The 10,042-nt window shown below is 37.0% G+C and overlaps 1 protein-coding gene across 1 annotated transcript; it reads right to left on the reverse strand.

The window, feature by feature from the left end:
* Positions 1-136: 136 nt before the first annotated feature.
* On the reverse strand, positions 137-9,601 carry slc7a6 (solute carrier family 7 member 6). The gene is made up of 10 exons (XM_033984186.2): positions 9,498-9,601; positions 6,258-6,821; positions 5,516-5,641; positions 5,296-5,440; positions 4,528-4,651; positions 3,783-3,886; positions 3,622-3,718; positions 3,234-3,383; positions 2,105-2,288; positions 137-1,032 (listed from the first exon to the last, which is right to left on the reverse strand). The coding sequence occupies exons 2-10, from the start codon at positions 6,757-6,759 to the stop codon at positions 965-967; spliced, it is 1,500 nt and encodes a 499-aa protein (XP_033840077.2). The 5' UTR covers positions 6,760-6,821; positions 9,498-9,601; the 3' UTR covers positions 137-964.
* Positions 9,602-10,042: the final 441 nt, after the last annotated feature.

Genomic DNA, 10,042 nt, shown 5'->3' on the forward strand with positions numbered 1-10,042 from the left:
TTGATTATTCAATGCTAAATTAGACCCGAAAAAAAATGATCAAACATAGGTTAGCCTAGTTTTTCTAGACTTTTTATATTTATATATTTTAAATGCTAGGTTTCCAGGAATATATCTGGAAATAGAACAAATGATTCCAATTGACATCTCCTTTTATTGTTTGATACAATAAATTATGAGGTCAGTGTCCTCTACAGTAAACTGGTTAGTTTCATTGTACTGAAAAGTTATTTATGAAATGTATGAATAAACTAGTCAGTGAAATCAAGTATAAAAAATTAAAAAATAATGATTCTCACATTTCCCAATAAATATTTTTACTATGTCCTGGATGGGAAAGATCATTAAGGTGACTTTCTCATCAACAGAAGTGACATTTTCACTTCTGTCAAATAGAACCCAAAAGCCAGACACCAGTCATATCCTGTGGTTACATGCTCAAAATCTGATTAATATCAACATATTTTGGAGTTGTTACATTATTTAAATGTCATGTAAAAAGCCAAATCATTTTAATTTCTTTGATTACTTACATCAGATTTTGCAGTTAACATGGCAATTAAGTAATAAAGGTCCAAGGATTATAATCAGATTTTGGTGTGCATGTGAACAAGGGCAGTGATGAACAACATGCCAAACAACATGCCAACATGTTTAAATGAAATCAATAAAGCTAATAACTACTACAATTCTCAAATCCATTCTTTTTCTCAAACTGCAAGTAAAAAATTGATTGTATGCTAATTAGTTTAAACCAAGTGTAGAAACAAAGATCCAGTTGTCAAATTCCCCAAGAGCGGTTTGAATTCCAGTGTAAATGCAGAAGTGATCAACACCTGTGCCACTGCTGTAAACAAGTGAACTCGAAATGCTTCAGCTTTAAAGATCGTCAAAATATATTAAAGTAATAAAAAAAATTTTTTTGAGAGAGAGCTTCATTCGTGTGGCCGGGCTGTGGGTAGTGCTAGTTGCTCTTGTCCATCCCTGTCAGTACACAGTAGCAGGTGTACTGAGTGAAGCTGGTCAATGAACCTGCCGTGAGAGAGGATGAGGAAGAAGAAGTAGAGCATTAGACCAGAGCATAAGAAATGTAGGTTCACAATATAGGTCAGAGGCTAGATTTACATTGGTAAAAGCCTTTTGACCGCGATTGTGGTTTTAGATTTCTCCCACGTGCTTAGAAGATATTTGCAGTTCTTTAACTGAGTCTCATTAGTTTTGTGTATACTCATAATGTAGCATTTTTTACAAAGCTAGTATTACTTAACAACGGCCAATATAATATGCAATAAGACAAGAATTATATTTCACTATGTAATGCAGGACACAACACTGAAATACGTAGCCACACCCTTAGATCAGTACTGACACACTATGGAACTACATGTTATTCATCTCAATTAGCAAATATTTCCTAATAATAATTAAGTATTAGTTCAATTATGAAATAGTTAATAAAGGCATTATGTCACATTGATACCAAATTATTTTTTATTCCATAATCTGAGTTTTATTTATTCAATAACAAATATCCATTATAACTCAAAATCTCATATGGATTGTAATTACGCATTATAAACATTAGATGGTGCTGCCTAAACGCCTTGTCCCTGAACCAGAAGGCAAATACAGTCATTGAGCTGATATAATGACTACTTAATATTCATAAATCCAAGATATATGTATATATATATATGTTTCATATTTGAATGCTTATCCACCGTACTCCATCCTGCCTGTGAATACAACCAGAATGATAACGGTGGCGCCCGTAGTAACTTCCGTACAAGGTCAATTGGTGGTGTTCAGATTCTGGACTGTGAAGATGCTTCCAGACGGGGGGGCAAATGCCAGATTTTGCCATTGATAACAACGTACTTTCCTTTGAAATATCCAAAAAGTTAATTTGCAAATGCTGAACTTGATCATTCGTGACTAGACCCAAGAACTGCATTTTAACTATATTAATTTTAGCTGCCCTCATCTGTATTAAATATTATTGGTTTATAGAATATTGTGATGTCATCTGAAATCCAGCAAAGGTTTTACATTAAGTTTAAAACACAGCTGAGGTAGGTTGTGTGTATGTGTATGCAGTACTCACCCAGCAGCTTGGTTATGACAGGGGGCCTCTTGGACTCGGGCAGATAGACTCCGATGAAGTAGACGGGCACTCCTGACAGAGCGATGGCAATGCCAATCAGAGAGTTCAGAGTGTCACTGTACAAAGGCACCGCCACCAGGAACACTGAGCACATGCAGTACACCACCGGGTACAACAGGGTCAACTGTGAAGGGGGAAAAAAACATCATCACATCAATAGGACATAATGAGATTAACAGTACAAAACAATCATGACTATAAATGTCTAAGGTACGATTATTGTGAGAGGAAACGGCACAATTTTACAAAAAACATGACACCAGGAGGAGCAAACAGTGACAATGTTTTTTTTTCCCTTTGCCTAAGAAATTATCATTCTTCTAGTGTGTGACCAGTTTTAGGAAATCAAACTTTCTGAATGATAAATTTAAGGTAATGTGACACAAAAAGTACTTGACATTTTGACTTTTTGAAGAATAGACATTTTTGATTATGATTATGTGGTAACCTGAATAACCACAGTCATCAATGTGCACTATGTAACAGTTCTGTTGGGAGGTCTGCCACCTGCTTATCTCCATGGAGATGTCACTGCTATGCCTGGAATATTCCAGAGTATGGAATTAAACCACTGAAACACCTAAGCAGGTGACAGCACCAGGCCGAGTTACAGGTCAGATGAGTGGAAAGGTGTGCCTGAATGCAATCATTAATTTTTAAAAGGTATTTTAGTGATAAAAAACATCAAATTGAATAACTGCTTGGAATGTACGTGTATCGGACCCGCCACCAGAAAACTTATATAATGTGTTACATAGTTACATAATTTAAATCAAATAATCTTGGTAACTATATTACCCAATAGAGAAAAAAATGATTACAGTAATTATTTATCTGTATTCAGTAATCTTTTGTGAAATCATGTTTTTAAAGCCAGTACATTTGAGCAGGTTTATGTGGAAGAACAACAGCCCATACCATTGAGGAACAGGATGCCACTTTTTTTTTTTTTTCCCAACTATGCAATTCAACTGATTAGAGCAATAATATAATCATGATAAAATTGGGATTAATTGCACATTACTAAATGAGAGTAGATTCAGACAGACAGAGAGTTGGTTAAAACAACCTTAAGCGGCCTGAGTCGGTCAGGGTCCTTCCAGCGGAGGTAGATCTGTCCAGCGATAGACAGGCCCATAAAGAACCAATAACTGAAGCTGTAGTAGTTTATGAGCTGGAACACGTTCTCCACAGTGAGGTAGATCAGAGACATGATGCACTGAGGAATAGTCAAAACATGGACATTTAAATAACCATTGCAGAAAAATCTTTAAAAACAAAGCAAATTAATTTTAAATGGGTTGCAGTAGTCCAAAGTAAAAAAAAAAAGAAAAGCTGACTGTGTGTCTGTACAAAACCAGAAGTTGTCTGTGTCAGATTTAAAGTCAGCTTTTGCTATAAAAAAACAGAAGTCATAAATAGGAGACTAAACATGTTCAAATACATTTGGTACATACATTAAAGATGAGAGCAGGGATAGGAGTGAACCTCTGTATGTGAATCATGGACAATGCATCAGGGAGGTGACCTTCACGAGAGCCCACGAAGAATAACCTGAACACAACATGGGGTTAGAAAGTGATCAGGCTCAAAGCTTTCAGTCTATCAGATTGTGTACCTGGATGCAGCAATGATGGAAGCGTTGAGGCCTCCGTAACAGGACAGAGCTACAGCTATGGGGATGATCCAGCTCATGACCCCCAACGTATGGTCTGCAAATGTCTACAATTCACACTGGAGTAAGTTAGTCAACACTCTATTTGATTATATGTTGTAAATATGTGATATGGCAAAAAATGATATCACAATTTTCTTGGAAAGTGAAAATTAATTGTGATAAAATTGTCACCATTTGTCATCAGCTTTTTCTGAATTGACGGTGCTTGGTTCAAGAAGACTTATTGTGGTTTTGTCTGCTAGTTATAATATCATCTGTGGATCATGATGTTGCATTTTAATTGCATTTCAAATAACAATATTCTAAAATGACTAAATAAAAGAAACACGTTTGCTGATTTCCAGATTGGAAATAAATTGCGCTGCCCAATAAGGTATTAAGAGCCGATTCCTGCCAGCCCCTTTACTGTACATCGCTGTAAACGTCATCACAGCCAAAAGTGCCGCCTGTAGCTGCAGATAACGCTATCACACCATTCAAAAAATCCAACTGTCACTCAGTCAGACTTACAGAGGCTCACCAATTGGAGGAGTGGGTGGGGAAATGCATTTGTGTTTGTGCAGACAGCTGTATTAAATTGAGAAATAGAGAATCACTATTGACCAAAGCGAATTACCACAGGAATAAGATCAGGATTAGATTTCTTTCACCCCATTGCCCAACCCTAATATGACGGCCTACTCACCACTGCCACTGCATCACTGGCGAGTATTGCACTGATGTCTAGGACTGCATAGTAAGCGATATTAGTGAGGATGTAGATGATGGTGACTATAGGCAGAGAGATGGCTATGGCCAGAGGTAGGTTTCTGCAGGAAGATACAGGGAGATAAGATCATCAGATAAGGCAAAAACATTCAGTTAGTAGTCATTTTCCACATACAACTGAATACAGTCTTTACAGATATGAAATATATTTTGAGTTAACGGGAACTTCAATAGCCCCAGGACAAAGATATGTTCCAACCTGCTTGCTATGGTTAAAGTGGTACTGGGAGCAATTCTGAAACTTTTCCCATAAAGTACCACAAAGAACAAGTCTAAAGAAATGAAAAATTGCCATAGTTGAGAACCACTGAACTCATCTGTTGTTGTCTAGTGCTGCAATTATATACAAATAAAAAGTACACTGAGCAACTTTTCGGAGGGTCAGTCACCTGGTTGTCTACACAGAGATGTTATTTATGCATAACTTATGTCCAATATATCTGCTAAGACTCTGAGTCGAGAAGAAAAACTAAGGATTCCCAGGTAAAACTGTTAAAATGTTAAAACTGCCTGAAAAATGCCCTCCTTGTGCATAAATTGTCCCTGCATTTTGGAAGGAATTTTCTGCGTTGATGGCATAGGTAGAGGTATTCCATTTTAGAGTGCAAACTTCCACTTAACTAATGTAAAACCATGATAAATATTTGCCACAGATAGTATCCTACTAGTATGCATGTAAAATCACCTTTGTGGGTTCTTAATCTCTTCTGTGACAAAGTTGAGCGTGTCCCAGCCTGAGTAGGAGAAAAGTGCAGAGTAAAGTGCAAGTGCAATGGCTCCTGGGTCACTGGATGAGCCCTCGAAGGATGACTCCAGGTTTGTTGTGTAACCTGCAGCAGAGATGAGCCAACGTAAGCATTTTTTAAAAGAACCGGTTTTTGGCCATCTACATTCAGCCGTCTTACCTTGGCACAGCTTAACGATTCCAGTTATGATGATGACTATAAGTGCGGCCACCTTGGCATAAGTGAAAATATCCTGGACTCTGGTTCCCCACTTCACGTAGGCCGAGTTGATAAATGTGAGTAAGCCTGAGGGAAGAGTAGAGGAAGTTTTTGGATTAGGAAGTGAACAAAAACCTCAGTCAACTATAACTGTGATTATTTAATTTTGACCACCTGCACTTTGTCTACTATGTAACCAAGAACTTATCAGCATCGCTAGTAATTATTGATTTGACAAATATTTCAAAAACCATAACTTAACCAGAAAGGAAAAACAAAGGCTAAAAATCACACTTTGGTGTTTCAACTAAAAACTAAACTATATATATATATATATATATATATATATATATATATATATATATATATATATATATATAAAATTTTATTATTATTATTTTTTAAATTTAATGCAGCCTAAGGAAGAGGGACAGTTTTTGCGTTAGTTTCTAGTACTACAGATATTGGGCAGTAATAACAATTATTTTGCAGCCCTGGTTAGTAGTAATTATTCTCAGTTAAGGGTAGGAGTCAGTTTTCCAATGCAAACCAATCATAGTGTAAACTCTGTAAATGCCCTTCTATGGACACAATATTCCATGTTTTTTTAAATAGAGTCCTCAAAATGATGTCCATAACAGATAAACAAACCCATATAGTGTTTTAAATTCACATACTCAACCTGATTATTATAAATACTTACATATACAAGCTGCAGCTATTAGCCTGGATGCCAAATAGGGAGGCTCACAAGTGGGGAAAAGTGGCTGGACCAGGTAATTTGCAAACGTTATGGCTATGACTGCTTGGCTGGTGGGCTCGATGATCAACAGCGAAGTCCACAGTCTAATAAACGCTATAAAACCACCAAACGACTCTAGTATGTATGCATAAGACGCCCCTGATTTAGTGATGGTTGTCCCCAGTTCTGCATAACACAGCGCTCCGAATACTGAGAAGATTCCTCCAATGGCCCATATGACCAGGGACAGTCCGTATGAGGCGCTGTAGATCAGGACACCCTTGGGCGACACGAAGATTCCCGATCCGATCATGTTTCCCACGATGAGGCTGATTCCGTTGAGAAGAGAGATTTCCTTTTTCAGCTGCATACTCTCCTTCTGGGGGGACCTGTCACAGTGGTCATGAGCCATGTCGCCATTAAGCCCGTTGGCCTCCTTGCAGCTGTCCATGGTGCTGGTCATGGGGCTAAAGCACGAGCAGACAATATGGCCCCTTTACAGTGTCAGGCCACCACTGAGACTACCTGTGAAGAGATCAGGAAATTAGTTAAAAGGGAGATATTACAAGTGAAGAAAAAATTTATATTCAAGGACTGTATTTGAAATTTTAGATTTAGGTCATTAAAATGAACTATGTAGCCTGAGCTCTTACGGTAAAAAAAAAAAAAAATTATAATCACATTCACAAGTGAACATGGGTTGCCAGCCTTACTGCGTATTGAGCACACACACCTTATGTGAAAGCTCAGAACCTCCAGAATTCACTCAGTGGCTGCACTGGCACTAATTGATTAATCTGAAAATCGGCTCACATCAGTGTTCCACGGCTACACATCCTCATCCACAGGCTGCTCTAAATGGAAATGGCAGAGACTGCCATAACCGACATCCTTGCCATCTTCCTTCTTGATATGCTTCACAAAATCACTCAACATAAGGAAATGTTGGGTCTGGTTGCCCAAATAACTTGAAATAGCGTGTGATGTTGTGCGACGTTTTTCTTGTAATGTGAACGACTGTAGAAAAAAAATCAGATACAATCAAAAAATCTGAATTGGGCCTCATACCCCTGCAGTGTGAAACCAAAATCCAAACCAAATGGATTTTAGCATTGAAGCTGCTTACCTAAATGAGACTCATCTGAGGCTGGTTCTGTTTTCTGATTGGGCAATGATCTTGAGAACCAAAACAACAAATTATAATATAAATAACTTGTTATCTGCTAGACCTATATTTAATTTAATATTTTTTACATCATATCTGGATACACAAAAAGGTCAAGTTTATTCAATTGACATACATACATTTTCTTTAAGATAAGATTCCGAGTAATGTTTTCATGCAAGGCAAAAGTCATATAGCTGTAGATAAAATTTTTTTAAAAAGCACATGAGAAGTAGGCGTGAATTTTATTTTGTAAGTGAGCAAGTTAGACACATTTTTTGACATTTTTTAAAAAACATATAACTCAATATAATTAAATAAAATATCATGTAGACAACAACATTTTATTTTTTGTAGTGTGAAATCAAGCAAGGGTGTCAAAAATATCTGCCGTGTCTGCAGTGTTGGGTGGTGGAAAAAGGCACAGCAAATGCTACAAAATGTTTATTACAGTCATAGGATTATGTCATAGGATTCTGAGGCCCGCTGGGTGAAAGTCAGGCATAGTTGCAAAGCTAAGATAGTTACTGACTGGGGTGAAGTCTTCAAGTTAGTAACTAGTGCATAAGTCAAACCAAGTGGCAAATAGCATGACATCTTTTATCTGATAACAAATCATTGTCTGGACAGCTGTAGGGGAAAGACTGAGTGACACGAGTAAGTTGTCACACAAATTGTATGCACGTAAGCTTGAGTGAAAACTATTCTTGCAACTACTGATTAAGGTTAGACAGAACCTTTCCTCAATAGTTTTATAGCCCGGTATAAGACCACATAGTGTAGTTTACGGCCATGGACCACTATGGAACAGACTGGGATGACAGATTACGCAGATATAACTCCACATGGTAATGGCAAAAGAAAATACTATTATTTGATGTTGAAAATCAGATTGTCTAAAGAAAGAGTCTTTTTATTATCATTCTGGTATCAGGATCTGTATTGAGTCCATTCCTTAAATTAAGAAAAATTTTAAAAATAAAATAAAATAAATACATTTATAATAATAACAACAACAACAACAACAATAATAATAATAATATATAGATTGCATTATAAAAATATAAGATATCTTGTATATTTTAATAGGTGTAAAAATGTGGGAAAGCTCGCACTGGCCTCGAAACTCAGACCTATTGTTGTCCCACTACACATTACTTACATTAAATTGAATTGTTTTGCATTGTACTTGTCTTTAACGAGCTAGACGAGCCTTAAATGTCAAAATGCCTAATCCTCCATAGGAAAAGCCCTTGTATACACAGTGAGTCACCTTCCTTTATCCCAGATCAGCTGTTTTTAACCGGCTGTTTTTAACCGGCTGTTTTTCATTGCCCAATCCGTTTACCTTATCAGTTTAGTTTCACGTGCCTTGTGTTGTTTAGAGCAAGGATGCAGTTCTGAGATTATCAGAGAGAATGCAAATTAGGCATATATGCAATTTCAATGTTAAAAGGGAAAAGTAAGATGGAATAAAAATAATTCACTGTAAAAGCATCAAGCTAGCGCTGCATCATCAGAAACGACTTCCGCTTTTCTTCAAAATAAAACCCAGCGCTTTTTTTTGTGATCTTCAGCGACAGCCCATTAATTGAAAAAAACAAATTACATGTGGAAAAGTGAAAAGATGGTGTAAAGGTTATATCGAGAATGAAAAAATGGAAAACTTGTCCATTTGTTGCCTATGACTCATGTAAACACTGTTACTCCTTTGCGACAATCCTTTGTTTCCACACACTAGAAGACGGGACCACAAAAAAAAAAAAAAAAAAAAAGCTAACAGGCTTTAAAAATAATTTACCAACCCATTTTGAACCATTTTCAGAGTAAAACTGATCGATTGTCTCATTTTTTTAAGATATTATATATTATGGAACTTCCGCTCACCGTGGTACGCGCCGTGAACTTTACACTGTGGGTTTCCTTAAAAAACACCCGTCGCTTTTGTCTTAATTTCAGGTGTCTCTAAGTAAATCCGCTAGATAATTTCATAGGCTTTGACCTCCGATGATGTGAAATGGTGTTCCCAATCTCACCTGAGTGCGTTTCCCCGCTGCCCGATGTTTCTGGGAGGTCGCCAGCACGCTGTCTTTTAAAGTGCATCTGCGCCCCGCAAACAACTGGCGCCTGCCTCTGTCTTCAGCGGTGCGGCGTGACGTCATACTGAAGAATTCTGGGGAGCTCCAAGTCCAGCCTTTATGTCATCATGGGTATTATTTTCAGATCAGAACATTTCCATTTCTTGCTGTCATGTAGGGCTATGTATTTAATTGTGATGCATAATAACTCTCATGCATTTGGTTTTAAATGTTTTAGTTAGGCCCCACAGGTAAACTATTATCTATACAAAGGTTTCACAGAATGGTGAGTAATTAAGACTGTTGCCAACGATTTAAAACAGAAAATGATATCGTTTGAATGGACAAGTCCTCAAAATGTTACATAAAACAAAAAGCTGAAACCCATGAGTTGACTAGATCAGGAGTGTCCAACCTTTTTTCCACATATCTACACAGAAACCTGTTTAAAGTAATAATACAAACATTTGTTAGGGATACACAAAATTAAAGCATAGATAAAA

Source organism: Periophthalmus magnuspinnatus, chromosome 3 (genome assembly GCF_009829125.3).
Source record: "Periophthalmus magnuspinnatus isolate fPerMag1 chromosome 3, fPerMag1.2.pri, whole genome shotgun sequence".
Classification (NCBI taxonomy): Eukaryota; Metazoa; Chordata; class Actinopteri; order Gobiiformes; family Gobiidae; genus Periophthalmus; species Periophthalmus magnuspinnatus.

Excerpts from the sequence above, each read along its gene's own strand:
- slc7a6 (XM_033984186.2), bottom strand. The coding sequence starts at position 6,759 with ATGACCAGCACCATGGACAGCTGCAAGGAGGCCAACGGGCTTAATGGC. Across the intron at positions 3,719-3,782 it reads TCCATCATTGCTGCATCCAG|GTTATTCTTCGTGGGCTCTC; the intron begins GTACACAATCTG and ends TGTTGTGTTCAG. Across the intron at positions 1,033-2,104 it reads TGTCATAACCAAGCTGCTGG|GTTCATTGACCAGCTTCACT; the intron begins GTGAGTACTGCA and ends CTCTCACGGCAG.